Below are 19,891 nucleotides of genomic sequence, written 5' to 3'. Positions count from 1 at the left end.
TTCCTGTGGCCAAATTTGACGAAAACGAATGTTGACACAAATCTGGATGTAATGAAGTGTCTGCGATGTCCGCCATGATTTTCCAGTGATTTCTTGAACAGAGGTATGTTTGGAAATGTTAGATTGTGTATGCTGCAGCACCACAAACAGATGTTTTATCTGGCACAGGAAACTGCTAGTGTGGAGAGTGATAATGGGATGTAAAGCAGCCTGGACAACCCTCTAATGTTCTGTTTGTGGCGATCAAAAACCTACAAAAAATTAAATGTGTGTCAAAAATGAAGGCCAGCAGAGGTGATGTAAATTATTGGTTATATATGCAGTATTTTTGTGGGCTTTTGTTTAAGCTGTTACTCTAATCCAGACTGATCCTTTTGTCGATGTATATTTAAGACTTGGCAGAATTATTCAGCAGATTTTCTCCTTGGAAACACCACATTTTTTATGCTGTATATCAGTATGAAATTACCAGCCTAAAAGGTTTTGCTGCAGTTCATTAATGTAACGCCCCTGCCTCGCCAGCAGAGGGAGCGCTGACCCCGTCTGACCATTAAGACGAAGTTATGAATATGGCTCACATGTGGCCAGTTGAGCCTGAGAGGAAGCAGAACAGGAACCTTATGAGTGACTATACTGCACCTTGCAAACAGCTGGTTGTATAGCTTACAGAACAGGAACAGAGAAGAAGTTACACTTAACTCGTGAAGGCCTGTGTTATCAGGTTGGAAACCAGCTTGGGTTTAATGTCAATGATGCACCGTTTAAAACGACAGAATGACCCTGAGTGGAGCTAACTGCCATTACCAAGGTGGTTTTGTGTGTGTTTCTCAATGACAGGAAAGGGCTATCTCATAGGAAGTGGAAGTAGGAGCGTCCCTCTTTCTCTCTGACACAAACATACAAGCACGCATGCACACTCATACGTACACATTGAAATGCACCCCCCACGGTCATCCACTCGCCTGCCCATCCTGTAGCTGTGAGCAGTGTGAGCCAGGAACACCCCCTCTCTGTGCAGCTATGGCCGCCTGCTAGTGTTTTGGTAATCGTCATCCTCCCTGACCTGCTGGCCCGATCCTGGCGCCAGGAGTCTCCTTGCCTCCCCTCCACCTCTGCGAGCCAACTACCCCCGACCCCACGGATAATTCAGACCAGCTGTTGCAAGGTGCCTTGCCTCCTCCCACCCACTATATTCACACTTGCTTCTTCTATAGTTCTGGACTTGAAAAAAAGCAAAACACTGTGTGCTTTTTTGGCAGCCTCTTGGTCTTTGCATGGGGTATCACCGGTGTGTCACGCCAGTTTAAGAACTGGCCCAGTTCCCGTTCCGCAACACGTCGGTGCTGAGTCTGGAATTAATGTTGCGATGTGGAAACAAGGGGTTTTTTTGCGCCACGTTTTCTGCCTCTCCGCCAGTGTCACAGAATTTCTCCCGTTCCTCGTGAGGATCCAGTCTTAATGTCGTGGAATGTCAGTGTGAAAGGGAGAGCACGGACACACTCGTGTCTTGTTGCAGATCCATCTCCTCATTGGAGTCACATGAAGAGCATGTGCATCCTCCGTGATCAAGAGAGACGGGGTGGGGATCGGGGGTTATTGACAAGGAATGTTTTGAGGACGACAAAGGAAAAGGGCCCCGATTTGTGGCAAAGCCTTCTGTGTTGAATTTGTGATGCAGGAAGGAAAACTCTTCCATTCCATGTGTGTGCATTTCTTTTGTGTACTTAAGTGGGCTTTTTTTTAACCATTTTGGGGCTTTTGAGTAATATAAGGTGCCTCTCTGTCTATGGTCTAACCACAGTGGGCTGAGATGGAGGGGAACCCCAAGCGTTTGATCCCCAGTCTTCAACTCTAGCTGACGAGTGCCCACTTTGTGTGTGTGTGTGTGTGTGTGTGTGTGTGTGTGTGTGTGTGTGTGTGTGTGTGTGTGTGTGTGTGATAGAGAGAGAGACAGGCAGAGGTTTGGATTGTCTTTTTGGCGACCGTTGTGGTGCGTTTGCCTTGCAGAGCAGTAGAGGATGGTCGCCTCAGGGGTGGGGAGGTGGGGGGGCTGGTACAAAGAGCTGTTCTGGTGGAACTATGGAGGAAAATAGTTCAGGCAGCACTGGGATTTCCTGCCTTTGCCCTGGCTCGCCCCCCACTCCCTTCCCTCTCCAGTCTGCCTGCTCTGCTCTTGACACCCTTCAGCAGGATGGAAAGTGCCCGGGTGGCGTCTCGTTTGGGTACGGGTGAAGGGGCTAATTTGATTAGAGGAACGGGAGGATCGGGGGGGCTGGGGGGGATATTCACTGTTGATCCAGACATTTGAAATCAGGTTTTCATAATTCAATTTCCTGCCCTTATACAATACGGATGAAAAGTGGCAGCATGTAAAGCCTCGTCTGTGTCGTGAACAGCTGGAATACACATTATTTGTCCCCACGTCGACGCTGCGAACGGACGCACGCCGTTGTCACGCTGCCGCCTGAGTCAGATGCAGAAAAGACAGGTGTGTCACCATTTGGCTGCCCTCAGACGTATCGCGTGGGTGTCAAAGAGGAGGTGGATGGGGACAAGTGGAGGGGGGAACTGGGTTTAATGTTCCAACCAGTTTTCTCCTTCTCTTCCAGGGCTTTGATCTTAGGTGTCAGTGGTGGGACTGGGGGGCATGTGTCACTCATTAGCACCGGGGTGTGAGTGCTCCGGCTCACAAGTTTCTCCAGTGTGAAGCAGAGTTGGGAGAATGCTATGAAAATGGCCGCGCCTGGGGTGTTCCTGCTAATAAACTCTGAGGGTGGTGTCAGATTTGGGGGGCTGTGGGGGCTGGAAAGAGAAAGAAGGACTGTAGGAAAGTGTTAAAGTCCACCCTGATATCTGCTTCTGAGCCGAACATCTCTTGCAGGACTGTTTGTGGTGTAAGACTCATGCTAAACTGATAGCACAGGAAGTCGAACAGACTATTCCATTGAAAAGCCGCACTGCCAGCATTCGCTGTCTTATAAGGGGAGGGAAATGGAAACCAGATGTCTGAGATCCTCCGTGAATATGTCAAAGCTTTCAGACTATGTCAGTTCCTCCGTGTCCCATTGGTGGACTGAAACTTTTCTGCACCGTCATCAGTAATGTCTATAATACTCCCTCCCCGTGGACATCTCACACAGCCTTGGCTGCAGGCTCCGGGAAAAGAGGCTTCGCTCCTTCCAAAAAAAGTTTTTTTTTCTCTTCTCGTCTCTATTCCTTAGGTTTCAGACCTCACCGCATTCCTCAGATTTCAGGGTAACTTCCCATATCCCAAGACTCTGTCGGGTGGCAAATCTCTCAGCACTCCTTTGTGGATAGATTGCTTTCTCTTGCTTGAGAAAATAACAAGCTATAGAGTAATGACTTAACAAGCAACAGGATAATGGCTTCAACATGTGCAGGGCTGTGTGCATGTGTGTGAGCTTCATTGCGTGTATGTGTGTGAGTGTGTGTGTATTGTTTGGGAGCCAGCAGTGCAGAATCAGCTAGTGCTCTGTTTGATTGGAGTTGTTTGAAAGTTGGACCGCTGATGAATAGATTGCTCCTTTCAGTCCTGGAGCCTGGGAGTCTTCGGGGAATCATCCCCCCCGGTGTGTCACAATGACAGGGACGGCCTGTGGGGTGCTGGTGGGCTGTCGGGTGTTTTCCATCAGAACCAGCTGCTGCACAGGCCTCCCACACGGTGATGCTGGGCGAGCAGGCGTCCATGCCGGACAATGACGGCAAAAACGCGGGCGTCATCATTTGCGTCGGTGTTTGCTTTGTGTTTTGTTGCCATGCCTGTGCTCACTGGACTGTTTGGGTTTTAGTGGAAAAAGTGGAGAGAACTCGACACCTCTGCCTATAATGGGGAGAAACCTCCTGTTCCCAGTCTCATACTGGTCTAACTTTATGTGAGCGACTTTTGTCACGGCATGATGTGGCTTGCTATCTCAGGTGCATCTCCCTTTCACACACTGGAGGCTCTGTGTGTGTGTGTGTGTGTGCACCAGCTGATGCTGCAACATGCCTGCACAAGTGTTTTCTGGTCTCTGTTCCCTCTTTCATAACACTTTGTAGATGCCTCCGGCAAGAGCTCAACGTCCTTTTGCACCTTGCCTGGGAAAATATGCTCAGGTTGATTCCTACGCAGCAAACAGGTGAATTACTTTCCCTCCAGAGGAAGAGGAACCCTGCAGTCGAACCAACTCCGATGCTATTTTGGTCTGTGTGGACTGAAATCGCTCTGCCGAAACCGCATTTAAAATTGTGCACTTTAATGGCAACGTTGTGAGGCAGGTGGTGCCAGCTCTAAACCAACTCAGAGGATCGCCATCTTCAGTTAAGAGGCTCCCGTTTATAAAAGTTGTTAATATTATAAAGTTATTGTTATTATATAGACGTTTTTAGCATTCAGCTAATACCCTGCTCCTTGGTTCACTCAGATGCCACACAAGAATTTAGGAGTAATGACACTTAAGAAAGCTGGGTCAGAATTAGAATCTCCTGTTTCCTGTCCCGGGGTAGAAGTCAGGTTTATTACTCCTCCCCTCCATTTCCACCAGCCCCAGTATGAGGCATTGCCAAGAAGAACACAGAGGAAAAATAGAGAGCTCAGGCGCCATCCATTCTTCCGCCTCTCCCCCTTCTCCGCTCACTCGCTGTGCTTCTCACTGGCACTGAGTTTGCTGCAACACATGTCTCTGATCAAGTCCAGCCTGCGTCATCAGTTAGTAAACTCCAGGCTCCAGGAAAACCAACAGAGAGTACATTCATAGCCGGCGACCCTGTGACTGAGTGTGTGATTCATTACTCTTTAATATGCACCCCTACCCCCATCCACTAACCCACCCGACCGCTTCTCCCATCCAGCCTCTGGGTAAACGCACAGCCTGATCAAATCCATCATTAGGCATACTTGTGGTGTCACCGCTGTTTACCAGATGCAGAGCTTGTGTCTCTGGCAGCTTGGCAGAGAAGCGTTACCTCTGGATTCTGACATCGGGCCCAAGAGCAGGGACAAGGACCCCCAGGGTGATGGGGGCAGTTGTTAAATCTGCATCGTTTCGGACACGGCTGTGGCCGACCCTGAGAGCTACTGATCCCAGCGGGTAATCATAGTATGTAATAAATGAGACGTGGATAACATGAAAGCAGCCTTTCTGTCAAAACAGAACTCTTTCTGTTCGTAGAGCATGAAGATGGGCTCCTTACGTCCCCCCCAGGCTGGCCTTTAACACTGAGCCCACTGTACTCTATTTTACATGCTTGGTAATGTCGCACGTCACGCACTATCTAAGCTGCCCAGCGCTGACAATCAGAACGAACGAGTGACTCTCAGGTGACAGTCACATGTGAAAATTGCCATGCACGTTTGGCGGTGGGCGCCGGGTAGGTCAAAAAGCCCGCTGCAGACAGAGCAAGTGGTCGTCAAACCGATTTTCCCAGGAGAGATTTCTCCAGGTCTTGTGAGTAACGAGCCCAGGATGGGTCCTGTTTATGGGACACTGACAGCTCCTTCCTGTCTCCCAGGCCATGAGATCCAACTGTTGCTGCTGCAGCAGCGCCACAGGCCGCTGCACAGTCCCGGGACACCCAGCTCCTCCCTGAAAACAGGGCTGGAAGAGCAGCCACGGGCAGGACAGCTGTTGGAGGGGGGGATGGGATACTAGGCTGGCAGTGGCAGTGCAGCCGCGACAGCAGCAGAGAGAGTGCTGGAGCTCTGCAGCTCCTTGAGAGAGGCGTCTTTTTTCTGGCTAAAGTAGGCCAATGTAAACTCCCACTTCCTGTTGGCCATGTCTCTGAGCGAGAGACGATCCTCCTGCGATGGGGGAAAAGTCGGCTGCTCTGTGGGGACCACAAACACACACACACACACACACACACACACAAATAGAAATAGAGCCAAAGAGGCAGGCAGGAGAGTGGGAGTGGGAGAGAGCGAGTGAGTGAGTGAGAGAGCTAGGAATACACAAACACAGCGGGGTCCAGGAATGTTAAACACATGCTTTATGGCATAAATAGCAGCCACTTTTGGTAAATTACAGTGAGTGCTCTGGCACTGTAAAGCACACAGCAGGAAAACACTCTCAAATTTCAGATCCACTCTCCCCAACGAAGAACGTTGTTTTTACAGCTATGTGTCTGAGATTTGCTGCTGCCCCTCATTAACGCCGCCGCTCACAGATATCGACGGGGGGAAAAGTCGGAACAACAAACAGCAACTCGAGAATAAAGGAAAGTCCGAAAAGAGGATGATTGTGTTTGCTGGCAGAGCTAACACCCCCACCTCAGGACATACCAGCTGACATCATCACAACGGTCCTGAGCTAATGTCCAACAGCTGAAACCTTCATCCGAGAGCATCTCAAAATGGCTGAAGGAGCCGCTATCAGACCTCTACGAGTTCCGCGCTGGCCCGGTTCCCGTTCAGGCACAGATGTTTGAGGATCTGCATGAGCAACTCGAGGTGAATCACCGCTACATGCTGCAATAATCCCGACTGTTAGCTGTGAGCACATTTCACTGACTCAGAGCAGAACGAGGAACGGAGGTGGAAGAGCTGACTTCATCCTGCGCTGGCCCGACCGGGCCTCAGCCCCCGCACACCCAGCGTACCACGGCCTGAGCGCAGAGGAGCCGTGGGATCCTGACGCTCCAGTCTGGGCAGACTCTGACTCACAGTCGGGGTGGAAGAAGAGAACACTTTCCCAGGAGGAGGAGGAGAAAACCTATACACTCACACCCTGCAGACAGGAATACGGATGGCTGAAATTCCACCTTAAGATAATTTCAAGGGCTCTGGCTGGCATGTATGAACCGGTGCAAATTCTTTGTATTGAGTGGAAGCAGACCTTGACCAAAGTTCTTCAACTGCACACGCGCGCACACCTCGAGCAGTGTTTGCACAGTGACGCTGAGGGCGACGGCAGGTGGAAACTGGAGGCAGGTGCAGTCGGTTGTTCCTGTCCATCACCCAGGTGTGCTCACCTGCACATTCGGCTCTGCCGCGCCGGTCAGTTGCCTCCCCCAGCGTAAGATGCAGTTAATGATCTAACGATCCGATGTTTCAATCGTCCCGACAATGACAGGGCAAAATGTAATAAACATAAATTACTTTATTGAAATGGAAATTTTAACAGTTACAACATACAAGAAACTTAAGTGAACACACAAGTATGGTATAAAACTGAAATCTGCACATCACGCTACAAAACATGGCTGTAATGTTTAGGAATTGTAATTTTAAAAAAAAGAAAAATCATCTTTATGATCACATGTTAGACAACCGTGTCTCGATAACGTAAACCTTAAAATATTTGGTCCCAGCCTTCTTGCATTTTCAAAATATTGCTAATCTACTAATACTGTCGTCAGTGACTTTTCTTTAATCCGCAAATACTATCTGAGGTAAAAGGCACTTTTTCTTTTCTTGTTTCAAAATTCATTAAAAAATAAAAAAGCAAGGCACAAATTCATTTACATTAAAAAATATGGCTTTGGCTTATTATTAACACTGCGGTAACCTTGAGTGCACGGCATCGCCCACCTGCGAAGTAAAGCTTCTTTGGACAACGAGTGGGTGGATGTCTCTTCCTATCTCTTGAAAGCATCAGATTAAAGAGGCGGTTTGGATGTGGTCAAAACAGAGGCTTAAACTGATCGCCAGCGGTGACACAGACACCATACATTTTTGATGGTATGTATCCTTTATTTTCCTAAGCAAACCAAGGGCAGTGGAAGTCACCTGCCGTCAGCCGGCGAAGGTCACGGCTGCAGCACCTGTTAGCACCTCGTCTATCTGCACCACAGCTCCAGGGACAGCTGGGTGTGCATTTGCTTTGGTGTGTATGCGTGTGTGCGTGTGTGTGTGTGTGTGTGTGTGTGTGTGTGCTATAAGGCATACTGAGAGATTTAGTCCACCCACGCACCCCTACCTCTCAGCAGCTGTGTCTGGGCTGTGATCCTGAGCTGGTCGGCACCAGGATAGAGACAGGAAAGACCACCTCTTACCCCAAAGAGTTCACTGCATGTTTGGTCGTTGGAATGAGCACAATAGCAACGGGGCTGAGGGTGAAGTGAGTGTCTGGAAAGCTCTGCTTGGATTTGGTCCGGCTTCAGAACCGCAACCTAGATTGCGAGAAATGAAGACTAGGCTCTCCGAGTCTTCCCTCATGGAGCAGAGAAGGTGATAAGCTAATCAGATCCACGAATGAGGCTCAGTTGGTTCCAGCAGGCCATGCCAGGCTCTTTGTGACCTTGCAAGGGGGGGTCAGCTGGGCTTGTGTCTGGACCACTTGACCAGCCGGTTCTCAGAACTCTGAGTGGGTGTCCTCCGTCCGTCTCTGTGGCGCTTCATACTGCAGTGGAGCAGCACCCTGAGGAGCTGTGCTTCTGCAGCAGCGACATGCGGCTGAAGGTACGAGAGCAGATGCCGCACTGGTACTTTTTAACTTCGGCGTGGGTCTGCAGATGGGCCCGCAGGTTGGAGCGGTCGGCAAAGGCCCGATTGCAGTGGGGGCAGGAGAACGGGCGCTCACCTGAACGGGGAGGAGAGGAAGCACAGGTCATGTAGTTATACATCAGTTCCAGTGGGCGTCCTTGCATATTGAAGAGTGGCCTCTGTCTCCACAAAAGCCTTTCATTAACACTTTACGCCCACTAGATAACGAGGAAGCACATGATAGGCTGGTTGGGTCAGAGTCTGTCTGAAGCAACGTGATTGAATCACAGCAAAATGAGATTAGCATGCTAACAAGTCGCAGCAGGTACTAACAGTTCATTGACAGCAAAGTCCCTTCAGGCATTCTTTTAAACCTTTTATCAACCCTGTGCTGCGTCCCCCAGCAGCCACAACAAGATAATTAGTCAACGAATCATTGTTGCCGGGGCATTAAACACAATGAGTGATCAATGAGTGCAGGGTCCATGAAGGGCTTCCCCCTGTGTGATAATGTCTGCTGATCAAGCATGTGAGCTCAGCGTGCTGATTGTCATGGATATCCTGCAGCCTAATCTCACAGATCAAACTAAAGGTTGAATTCAAAAGCCAAAGAGAAAAAAAACCCCTATGACGTTATTGGAATGTCTTCATACCTGTGTGTGTGCGTATGTGGCCTCGCAGCAGCCACGGCCTGGAGAAAGCCTTTCCACAGGTGGTGCACACACACGGCAAGGTGTGTGAGCGGATGTGCATCTTCAGCGCCCCCAGGCTGGTGTATTCTTTTGGGCAGTGTTTGCAGAGGAAGGCTGGCCTGGCTGCCGTGGCGGGGGCCTCTCTCTCCTCCTCTTCCTCAGGGGGACTGCTGTGAGCCATGACACCGGTGCATTTCATCCGCTGGCGAGGGGCAAATGTGTGCACGGGCTCTGGGCTGGGGGGGTCCGAGGTGCGTCCTTCATCTTCTTCTCCGCAGCTGCTGGCGCTGCTGCTGAGGCTGGAAGGGGAACTGAGGTCGAGGGGGCCTGGGATGGAAGTTGGTTCTGTTTGAGAGGTGGGCAGGTATAAGGTTGGCAGGACGCTCAGGTCCCACACGAGACCTGTTGTGAGGCAGGTGGCGGCGCTGCTGTCTGCTGATGGGAGCTCGGCGAAGGGATAACTTTCCTGGGAAGTATCTGCGGCAAAAAAGGACAATTTCTTAATGATTGAACTGCACCACGAGGGTGATATATGTGTTTGTTATTAGCTCATCACACAAGATTATGTTTTTGGGGTTTTTTTTTTTGCAGCATTTAACGGGTTTAAAGCCATACGGGCCGTTTCCTCCCACGTATTCACAAGAACTTGTAACATGAATGGGGCACTGTCTGGTTGCACAAGGGGGGAAAAGTGCGTCTAACGGGCCGGGTCTAAGCTGGAGTTTGAAGCTAAATTAGGTCTTTAAAAAATATATACCACAATTTTTGTTTTGGTTGTAAGGTAAAATCTCACAGGAAAACAGGTGGTTTCCGCCACTTATGTAAAACTTATTTCATAATCTACAAAAGACATAAAGGGGGGAAAAAATCCTCAAACTCACCATTCTGACATTCCAGCTCACTGTAATTCGGCTTTTGTTTCGCGAAGTACTTTTTGACCAAAAAAGACCGAGGCATTGTCCTTGAGCGCGTGCGTAAAAGTACCCTGCGGTCACGACGCACAGCTTCAACAAGAACGGTGGTGTAAAAATAAAGTAGATTTTCGATCCTCAATATCCTCAATAAACGGAAAAAAAACAACCCAGAAACAGCCCGAAATGTGTGGGTGGATGTCAGCGTGTCTCAGCGTTCATAGAAAATGACTAAATGCTGGCCTGTGTTCTGAAATAGTCTGACATAGGCGGGAGGGGTGTGCTCGCCCCGAGGGCCCTCCCCACCTCCCCACCTCCCATACCAGCGCTCAAGTGCGCAGGAAGATGTCTGCATGCTCGCACACTTTCCCAACAACATAAACACGACTTTACACTGTTTACAACGGCAATCCTTCATTGCGGACCTGCGCTGATACTGTAATAACAAGAATCATTTTGATTTTTGTGACGAGGCACAAACTGTCTCGGAAAGTTCTAATGATGGTCGCCAGTCCATCAACTTCACCACACTTTGAGCCTCCAGATGATTTCCTCTTAAAGTCTCCTAATCTGGAAGTCTTTAGACCGATTTGGCTTTTTTTGTCACCTTATATTATGCTTATAGTCATCAGTTTTATGAATTTCAGGAAGCTGAAATGAAACATTTGTCAAACTGCACATAAAGGGAAATGAGACACAAATGCTGTCTGAGCGCATCTTTCATTAAAATCTGATGTTTATGTGTTTGAAGGTTACTTAAATGTTGTTTGATGGTTTCTCTCTTATTGTGCTGTTGTCTGTCCAGCTTCTGGCCTACTTTATTTTAAAAAGGCTACACCCTGGAGCCCCGGCCGTCTCAATAGAGTCACTGCGCCATCTACTGGATGAAAGTGACAGTCAACAATATAAAAAAAATGACCTTTTATACATTATTCTTTGGGTTTGATTTGATTCATGGGATAGAGTTAGCGCATCATTTTGCCCCCATTAATGTAATATTAATATAATTACAAAATAAGTACTGTGAATATGCTTTAATGTGCTCACTTGAATAATTTATTTAAGAAGGCAAGCAATATAGTTGGAGATAAAGTGCTCAAAATTGGACACACTAAAGGACTAAATGGCGACTGCGCCTGCGCCCCTGGAAGAGGTGGGTGACTACGATAAAAACCACCAGGTGGAGACAGTTGTGAGCAAAATGTGTGTGTCAGTGTGAGTATGGGCCTCTGTTGAGATGCTCCATGCTGCTCAAAGAAAATGCACCGAATATTTATTTTCATCAGTAGTCATTGAATAAGGCACCATGTTGAAGTCTTTTTCTGTAGTTTTAATATAGTTTATATTTAAATCATTTGAGAGAAGCATTAAATCTATCAATTTTCTGTGGTTTTATGTTGTATACCACAAAGAAGCCTTCGTCAAAGTAATTGTAAATTCGCTGTTTGAACTAGTACCAGAGTTTTGTCTCGGTTGACATCATATCACTCCGCGGATTAAATTACAGGGCTCTGATTGGTGCGTTTTCAACGGTGGGCGTGGCCACGGGGCGGATTTGTTGTCTGCGGAGGGTTTGAAATTCAAAATAACCATTTGGTGAAAAGCTCATAAAAATCTTACTGCATTGACAGTATTTTAAGAGGAACATTCGCATTAAATCGGCTGCAGCTGAGAAACACTAACCGAAGGTAAGGATGTTGCAGAGCTAATGCTGAATTAAGACTGTACAGTAGACTATACAGCAGTGTATATGACAACAACAACAACAATAATAATAATAATAGGGGCTGCATAATGGATTTTCTGTATCAAGTTAACTGGTTTAAAGTCGGGTGATGGCACCTCCAATTATCGCCTTTTCTGCTGTCTCTGGTACCTTTAAATTACGTATCACAATAGGTTATAAAATCTACTCAATTTTGCTTGCGCAGTATTTTTTGAGCGTAATATTTCTGGGAAGTGCAACTGTGTGATTGTGAAAACGTTGCAACAATGCGGGGTCGCCAAAGTCGATTGCCTGTAAACGCTGCAGACTAATCTTGCACTAATTATATGTTTGATAAAGGAGCCCCTCCCCCATCTATTAAGAGCAGATGGACCAGAACAAAAGTCCTGGGGAGTGGGCATTACTCGGACCTCTGTGTCTCTTGCCATGGATTACCTGATCTGCTGACCCAGTTCCTTTAAATTTTGAACAACATTACAGAAGAAAGAATACTTTGGCATTACCACCGTGACTTTATTAAGGGATATGAACATGCAAATGACCCCATGAGCTGTTGTTTCCCTTGTCTTCGGCAGTCTGAGTCTGCAGCTAAACAAAAGGGACAAGACAAGACAAAGAGAACCCGGCGATGTTCAGAGCCATCGCCCGTCTGCTTTTTGGAGGAGAGGAGCAGACCCCCGATGACTTCAAATCTGGAGAAATGGCAGCAGAGGAGTGGCAGGTTGTCAGTCATCAAGGTCAGCCAGAGAAAATGTTACTCCTGCATTAGCAATTAACACTGAAAACAAGCAAAACAAAACCCTTCATGTTATTTAATTAGATTTTTTTTTAAATGTAAATCTCATTTTTAAGTAATGGGAAAACATTCTGTCTCAACAGAGGCAGATTCTGCAGAGAACCAGGGTCCGGAGCAGACCCCTGTGGAACAGTCCGGCTCAGCTCATCCCCAGGACACTCTGGCAAACAAGGGAGCCTTAAATGTGATCAGGTGAGAGAAAATGTTTACCACAAATTGGGGAGGGAAAAGCAATGAATGGCATAGAAATGTTGCAGCTTCCATTCTCTTCTCTTTCTAGTGTTGTAGATCCAGAACCTACAGGTCAAAGCAGCTCCGCCCATCCAGCGGTGGCAGGTGCGGCTCCGCAGCTTAAACCTTTGACAGTAGTGGAGCAGCTAACCCTGGTTCAGAAGGCCAGGACCTGGGCAGACCGGCACCACGTGACGCGCAACACCCTGCAGCGCCACAACCGCGTTCGACTGGGAGTCCAGCAGAGCCTCTTCCACCTCCAGCAGCCGGGACGTCGCAGCCTCGCTCACTGAGGCTCACACACTAACTGCAACATAAAAGGCAGCTACCTTAAAATCCGTCCCCTGTTTCCAATATACCATGAAGTTTACCTGGATGAGAGCTGTGTGTTTTTCTTTGTGCGTCTCCACATGAATCACGAGTCTCTGTGGTCATTAAATTGCAAAGTGCCAGAATCTGGCAGGTCACCACAGGCTTATAAAAGGCAAACGGCATCCACATCTGGTATCATACGTGTTCTTTACCGCCTGTTTCTTTCACATTTATCATTACTGTCTTCAGTTGGGCCTCTATGACTTGCTCATTGCATAAAGTTGAGAAAACCCAGGAAGTAACATGTGAGCACTGTTAAGAAATTGGGCCATTAAAAACCACAAGACTGTGTTTTAGAGACGGGCCTCCTCCCCACAGAAGGAGCTGTCAGCAGGTGGAGTTGGCATCACGGGATCAGCGGCGAGATGGTGTGACTTTCTATGACATGAGTGACCCGAAGGGAAATGTACGGCATGCTGCAAACGGCATTCTTGTATCTTATCTGATGAGCTCCCCGAGCACGCTGTTCCAAGGAGGAACCAGAACTTGGTCAGGTGTGATTGAACAGACGCGTCCTCCAGGTGTCTGGACAAACTCAAGGCAAGGCCGTCCCTCCGTCCAGAGCTTTGCCTTGAGAAGAAATAGTTATTATGTAAGAGGGCCGTTTCTCTCATTATACCCATAATAATGGTACCAGCATGGCATCCTGTTGGGACCGAAGTACGGAATTTAGGTAGATGACAGATTTTTGAGTTTAATCGGACGGGTTTGGTCGATTTTGTTTAATTATTTGCAGATTTTACGTTTATGCTTCAGCTGCTGATCCGTGCGCCGCCCTTCTATAAACAGACAAATAACAATACGTTCCTGAGAAGAAACCAGTCGGGCAGATGTTTTATTGGCTGTGCGCAGGAAGGAGGAGGTTTTAGTTGCTGCATTAGCCTCTCCAGGCTGTCTGATTTCCCTGTAATGTCTGTAATCAGAGTTTCTTAGATCAGATTTGCAAACAAAGAACATTAAAAACCACAAAATTTCTTTAATTTTCTCTCCATTGTCCTCACCTATTAAGCATCAGACTAAAGACTTTTAGTCTTCGAAGAATTGGTTAGCTGAAACTGTGAAATGAGGGCTCTTATGTAAGCCTGATGTGCAGTCGAGATACAGCCTTTCATTCCAGCAGGATCACATGGTGGAACATGTCACATGTGCTCTGCTTGCAGATAAACATGCCAATCAAAACACTGCAGGTAGTGCAGCTACACAACAGCCCCGGACGTGTGCGTGTCAGCGACATGATTTGAGTTATGTGACAATATTTTTAAGATCCGATTTTTCCTTCACCCAAACAAAACAATTGAGAGCCACGACAGTTTGATTGGGTTTTGATGTAAGAGCTCCCTTCGAGTCCTGCTGTTGTTTGAGGTTATGAGATCAGTTTTTGAGGCGGAGACGCCAAGTGGGTGTTGCCAGTCACATGCAGGTCAGTAATAAATCCTCCAGCGTCACTTTACCTCCTCCAGTCAGCAGGAACATTCACCTGCTGTGAGCCGATTATTCGCAGGCAAATAATGAAGTAATCTGTCTGCAGGTTAGAGCTTCGCCAGTTAAAACGGTAAGAAAACAATATGTTGAAGGAGAGTGTTTGAGAACACTGATGTGTTTGATGTCAGCAGTTTCAAAGTTTATTTTAGATTACTCCTGCTGTTTGCATTCTTAGTGTCATAAGATCGTTAAACAAGGTTCTACATGGTCACCTCTGAAGAAATGTTTCCTCTAACATCTTTTCAAAAGCCTTTGCCTGGATTAGAAGTGTGCATGTGTGCTGGACACGACCCAAGGATGAATTAAGCCACCTGGGGTTGTGATTCACATGATGGATGTTTTATCACCAGCATAACTCAGTTGAAATTTGGCTTCTGACCTGATTTACGTTCATATTCTGAAAATTGATAGGCTTTTGGCTAAATTGGTGTGTTGCCGTGTGAGAAGCTGCATCCGCAGTGCTTTTGTTCCATCTATTAAAACCAGCACTGTCTTCTCAATACAGCAGGTTCTGTGAACGATATCAACTTCAAAACGGACTGCAAAAACCATCAATGGAGGCTAAAACTCCAGCAAACGACAAGTATTTCATCGTGATCCGGGGGAAGTCCAGGAAGGGCTTTTGCCGGGGATGTATCGGTCGGGTGGAGACGGAGACGCCTCATGGGGAGATAATGGGGCTGTTATACGCCACGGGGAGCCCACAGAGCGGGGGCATCGTCGCACGGGAGGACACCTACCCTCTGACCCGCCACCAGGCCCAGCTGCTGCTCTTCGTTTCCAACATTGGGAGGCGCCTGGAGCTGCTGTGCAACCCCCAGCTGTTCTCAGCCATCTGTGAGCTGGCGCTGGATGACCTGGTGGTGGTGAAGCACAGGAAGGGACACCTTCCCGGGGTGGTGAGGAACCTCATGCAGGTTGGGAGGAAGGAGAGCAAAGACGACCTGCACATGCTTGGCTTTGAGGTGGAGTTCATGGTGGGTACATGCATTCTCCCGTCCAAACATAGTCACAGATTTAGAAAGCGACATGAATCTTTCATCCACGTGCATATGTTGTTTTTAATATTGTGCCTGTTATGCTCTGTCGCAGGATTTTGATAGCACCCTGTCATCCAAAAAACCTGCTCCTCTGCTGCTCTTCAGCGCTGCAGACATCGTTCAGGTGGTCCCCTCTTACTCCCCCGTGGGACTGCACTGGAGAGACGGCCGGAGTGAGAGTAAGTAGAGGGCATCAGGCATCGGTAATGTTGATGTGTGGAACTTAAAAACATTATCAAGCAGCACCCATTCAACCCAGGAATGGTATGCAGCTGGAAAAACCAGTCTCGGCGCGATGGAATGTGTGGTGTGTTAAAGCACATTGTGCATCGCTGAGGTGTCCACATACTGCACAGTCTAAAGTGACACGACTCGGGGGGGTCAGATGACTTCTTAGTCACCACCACATCCTCCACACACCTCTGCAGGCCCGAACAAGAGAGCGGTGACTCGCATCAACTCCATGCCGAACCTACGCTCGAACACGCTGCAGAGAGGAAACCACACCGAGGAGGGCGTCATTCAGGGGTCCGGCGTCTCTCAGGTGCCTCTGGAGGTGGGATCCATCGTGGAAGTGGAGTCGACTACTGGCATCCGGCTGTACGGGGTGGTCCGGTGGTTGGGGCTCCTTAAAGGGAAGAGAAACGTGTGGGCAGGAATTGAGCTGGTGAGGTTTGCACCAGTATGATATGCTTCTCACCTCAGAAGCTCTGGTTTAGAAAAGGATTTGTCTTCGCAGGACTACGAGATTAATGGCTGCTCTGACGGAACGTGCGCAGGCCAGCGGTATTTCAGCTGCAAGGGGAACCGGGCGTTGTTCGTCCCTGCCAACAAGTGTAGTCCAGATAGTCGGCTGGGCTGCTATGAAGAACCAGCACCGACATCACCAGGTTAGAGGCCGGTGTTTGAAATTTCCATGAGCTAAATGTAACAGGAAAACTAACACTATTAAGCATTCCGGAAGATTTGAGAGACGTTTAAATTAAAATCGTGCGATTTGTGTTAAAATGCCATCTAACTGGAATACGTGCGTGGGCTGGTTTCAGTTCCTCCGTTTGAGGACTCCGCGGAGGATGCACCACCCATCCCTGAGTCAGAAGCCCTTTCTCTGTTAGTGGGGAGAATGAAAGGCATTCAGGGTCACGTCAACTCTTGTTATCTCGACGCCACCCTCTTCAGGTAAAGACGCCCGCTCCTCTGGACAGCTGAGAGCCAGATCAGACTCCCTGGAATCAGGGTAGCAGATTAGAGATGGTAACCCTGAGTTTCTCTCTCTCCAGCCTGTTTAGCTCATCTCTGACCCTGGACAACATCTGCAGGAAGCCTGCTGACACAGAGAAACCCACTGCATGCACTCTGAGAAAAATAGTTAACCGCTTACGGAGGTTTGTTTCTCATATGCCTCATGTTATCATCTGCCTTGCCAAACAAGAACATGATGACATTGCACAGTGCATGTTCCCGGCACCGATAGCCTCCACCAGCAACAAAAACCAGTCTGCTCCTGCGTTACTGATGGCTGCCGTGTGTTTTGTAGACAGGGGTTCGTACCTGCCGACAGCGTGGCGCTTTTTCGCAGACAGCTCGGCTGTGACACGTTCAGGACAGAGGAAAAAGGTACCGGCCACCTTTGTCACGTGGAACAATCTCATTCCTTTGTGGAGCGTAAAGGAACCATTAAAATTCTTTGCTTTGCAGACCCAGAAGAGTTCATCACCCTCTTGTTCCAGAAGGTGTTTAGTGTAGAACCTCTGCTGAAGCTAAGGTATTAGTCTCACGCTCTCAGGACCGCATCAGGGTTTAGCATCGGGTATCAACTTTGTGTCTTTGTGTCTCGTTAGGTCCGCAGAGGGAACCTCTCAAGGCACCTACACATTCCAGATCTTTCTGGAGAAAGAGCAGATGGGGGCGATGCCCACCGTCCAGCAGCTGCTGGACACGTCCTGTCTGTCAGGCGGCCTCAAGTTTGAAGAGGTGAGCGAGCGCTCCCTTTTTTTTTAAAATGAGAAGGTCTGTACATTAATTAATCGTTCTTGTTTGTTCTCAGGTACCGTCATGTCTGATGGTCCAAATGCCCAGGTTTGGAAACAAGTATAAGATGTTCTCTCATATCATTCCCTCTACCGAGCTGGACATCACGGATCTTTTGTGCCACTGTGAGGAGCAGCGCTAATTTACACGTCGCATACTATGAATTTAAAAATGGGTTTAATCCCTTTCTGTGTGTGTGTGTGTGTGTGTGTGTGTGTGTGTGTGTCCACCAGCTCAAAGAGAATGCTTCATCTGTGGACGGTCGGCAGAGCACGAGTGTCTTCAGTGTTTACCCGATCGCAAACTGCAGCCAGGCAGAATCAAACAGTATTGCTCGATTTGCAACTCACAGGTAGAACCTCAGGGTCTCCACCAAACTCCCTCAGCCCAGAACCAGCCCGTAAAAGCTTTGCTGTTTCCTCAGGTGCATAAACACCCCTGTCGCCAGGGGCACGACCCCAAGGTGCTGACAGCAGCAGCCAGTAGAGCCGACGACGGTCCCGTTTCCAGGAGCACGATGGAGCTGTTCGCCGTCCTCTGCATTCATACCAGCCACTACGTGTGCTTCGTCAAATACGGCCCCGGGCCCCGCTCCTGGATCTTCTTCGACAGCATGGCAGACAGATGTGGTGAGACTCTATCCTTGCTTCGTTTCACGCGTTTTCTTCTATTCGCGATGTTCGTGCAAACACTCCCTGGCTACGCATGGCTTCTTCATCATGTGATAACACTGCAGATAAAAGCTGGCTCTGACGTCCACAAACGCTCTTTATCTCCGTCACTCTTAAAGACGCTCTTCTTTGCAGGAGACGATCAGAACGGCTACAACATTCCTGAGATCCGAGCTTGTCCAGAGGTGGGTGAATTCCTGTCTCGGCCAGAAGAGGAGCTGGCTCGCACCGACCCCCGCCAGACGCCCGACCTTGTGCGGAGGTTGCTGTGTGACTCCTACATGTTTTTATACCAGAACCCCACCGAGTCATGATCACAAACACGGTGTTAAACACGCGTGTGCATTAAACAATGCGACGTATTAACCTTGCAGCTGCGAGATTACGCCTTTTATCTTGCAGTAATAGGAAAGATAACCTCTGTTCAGGGTCAATGTTAAAGGTCAGAAATATGAATGTGGTTGATCTCAGGCAAAACTGGTAGAGTGACTCTTTGTTATTGTTGGTTTAAACGTCTTTGCTGCACCAGTTATTTATCTGTGTTTTTAAATGAAAATGTAAAGACTTTAACATGCGTGTAAAAGGCAATAAACATGAAAACAACACCTTCCAACGCACTCGGTTGCCGTGCGTGTCACTTTTAAACATGCAACCCTCCAGTGTGTCTGGGGTCACGGGGTCAAGCGTTTGAATGGGAAAGCGCTCAAACCTTCAGGCACCTTTAAACTCCTCCTGAATGTCCGGGCCTGTGGCCTTCAGGGGATATCTGGTCCTACTCTTTAAGACGACCTTTTCCGTCTTTTTTTATTATCAACCACCATTCAGTTGTAATCAGGGTCAGAGGTCAGATGGAAAACACCTGGAGCAGGTGTCCAGTCCATTGCAAAGTATGCACGCCATCGCTCACGGCTCGGGGTCGGTCGATGGTCACCAGACAGTCTGGATTATTGAGAAACACAAACCGGCATGAGCTGTGAGGTGGGTCGCTATACAGGGATAATAAATTAATAGTAGCATTATTAAAGTTTCAAATGCACGTGTCTTTGAAGCCGGGAACACCCCGTCCCACACATCCTCATTTAAAATCGCATTTGACATCAGACGGATCGTTGAAAGCAGGAGCAGGGACGCGTGGAGGGCACAATGTTCCAGCACAAAACTAATTAGGACTGAGATGTTCACACTTGAATCAACCGACTTAGACACAGAGGCCGAGTTGGAGCTCATTTAGCTTCCTACACGTTTAAAAGAAGGTGATTCTCGGCTTGTTAATCAGAGAATCGGCCGTGTTAAAACAGTGCACCAAAGTTCTGTACCACTATTTTTAATACTTGTGCTGGTAATTTAAACACGGTCCATCTGAAGGTTGTAGAATTGACCGTTTGTTGTGAATTTCCGGTTAAAAGTCAGAGTTTTACAGCCACTAAATTAGGAAACCCGTCTTGTCTCCTTACGACTGTATGAAACAGCGCCACCCGGTGGACAGGATGGGTGCAGGGCTGAGTGAAAGTGGTCCG

The 19,891-nt window shown here is 48.2% G+C and overlaps 2 protein-coding genes and 1 long non-coding RNA gene across 5 annotated transcripts; 2 read left to right on the top strand and 1 right to left on the bottom strand.

Moving 5' to 3' along the window:
• Nucleotides 1-5,820: 5,820 nt before the first annotated feature.
• On the top strand, nucleotides 5,821-7,240 carry LOC130523665 (uncharacterized). The gene is made up of 2 exons (XR_008949962.1): nucleotides 5,821-6,448; nucleotides 6,519-7,240. It is a non-coding gene; the product is annotated as an uncharacterized LOC130523665 (long non-coding RNA).
• On the bottom strand, nucleotides 7,080-10,250 carry snai1a (snail family zinc finger 1a). The gene is made up of 3 exons (XM_057029054.1): nucleotides 9,996-10,250; nucleotides 9,076-9,591; nucleotides 7,080-8,519 (listed from the first exon to the last, which is right to left on the bottom strand). The coding sequence occupies exons 1-3, from the start codon at nucleotides 10,069-10,071 to the stop codon at nucleotides 8,335-8,337; spliced, it is 777 nt and encodes a 258-aa protein (XP_056885034.1). The 5' UTR covers nucleotides 10,072-10,250; the 3' UTR covers nucleotides 7,080-8,334.
• Nucleotides 10,251-14,547: 4,297 nt separating this feature from the next.
• On the top strand, nucleotides 14,548-18,991 carry cyldb (cylindromatosis (turban tumor syndrome), b). Of its 3 annotated transcripts, XM_057029044.1 has the most exons (14): nucleotides 14,548-14,702; nucleotides 15,138-15,609; nucleotides 15,725-15,851; nucleotides 16,101-16,339; nucleotides 16,412-16,562; nucleotides 16,719-16,851; nucleotides 16,953-17,057; nucleotides 17,210-17,289; nucleotides 17,371-17,437; nucleotides 17,514-17,646; nucleotides 17,720-17,828; nucleotides 17,937-18,055; nucleotides 18,128-18,332; nucleotides 18,510-18,991. In XM_057029044.1, the coding sequence occupies exons 2-14, from the start codon at nucleotides 15,187-15,189 to the stop codon at nucleotides 18,686-18,688; spliced, it is 2,070 nt and encodes a 689-aa protein (XP_056885024.1). In that variant the 5' UTR covers nucleotides 14,548-14,702; nucleotides 15,138-15,186; the 3' UTR covers nucleotides 18,689-18,991. The 3 variants fall into 3 exon arrangements, with proteins under 3 accessions (XP_056885024.1, XP_056885022.1, XP_056885023.1); XM_057029042.1 differs by having other exon boundaries at nucleotides 17,210-17,437; XM_057029043.1 differs by having other exon boundaries at nucleotides 14,563-14,702; nucleotides 15,141-15,609; nucleotides 17,210-17,437.
• The last annotated feature ends 900 nt before the right edge of the window (nucleotides 18,992-19,891 follow it).

This window comes from Takifugu flavidus, chromosome 4, assembly GCF_003711565.1.
Source record: "Takifugu flavidus isolate HTHZ2018 chromosome 4, ASM371156v2, whole genome shotgun sequence".
NCBI lineage: Eukaryota > Metazoa > Chordata > Actinopteri > Tetraodontiformes > Tetraodontidae > Takifugu > Takifugu flavidus.
The sequence above is the reverse complement of the archived record's forward strand: the minus strand, read 5'-3'. Positions and strand labels throughout refer to the sequence as shown.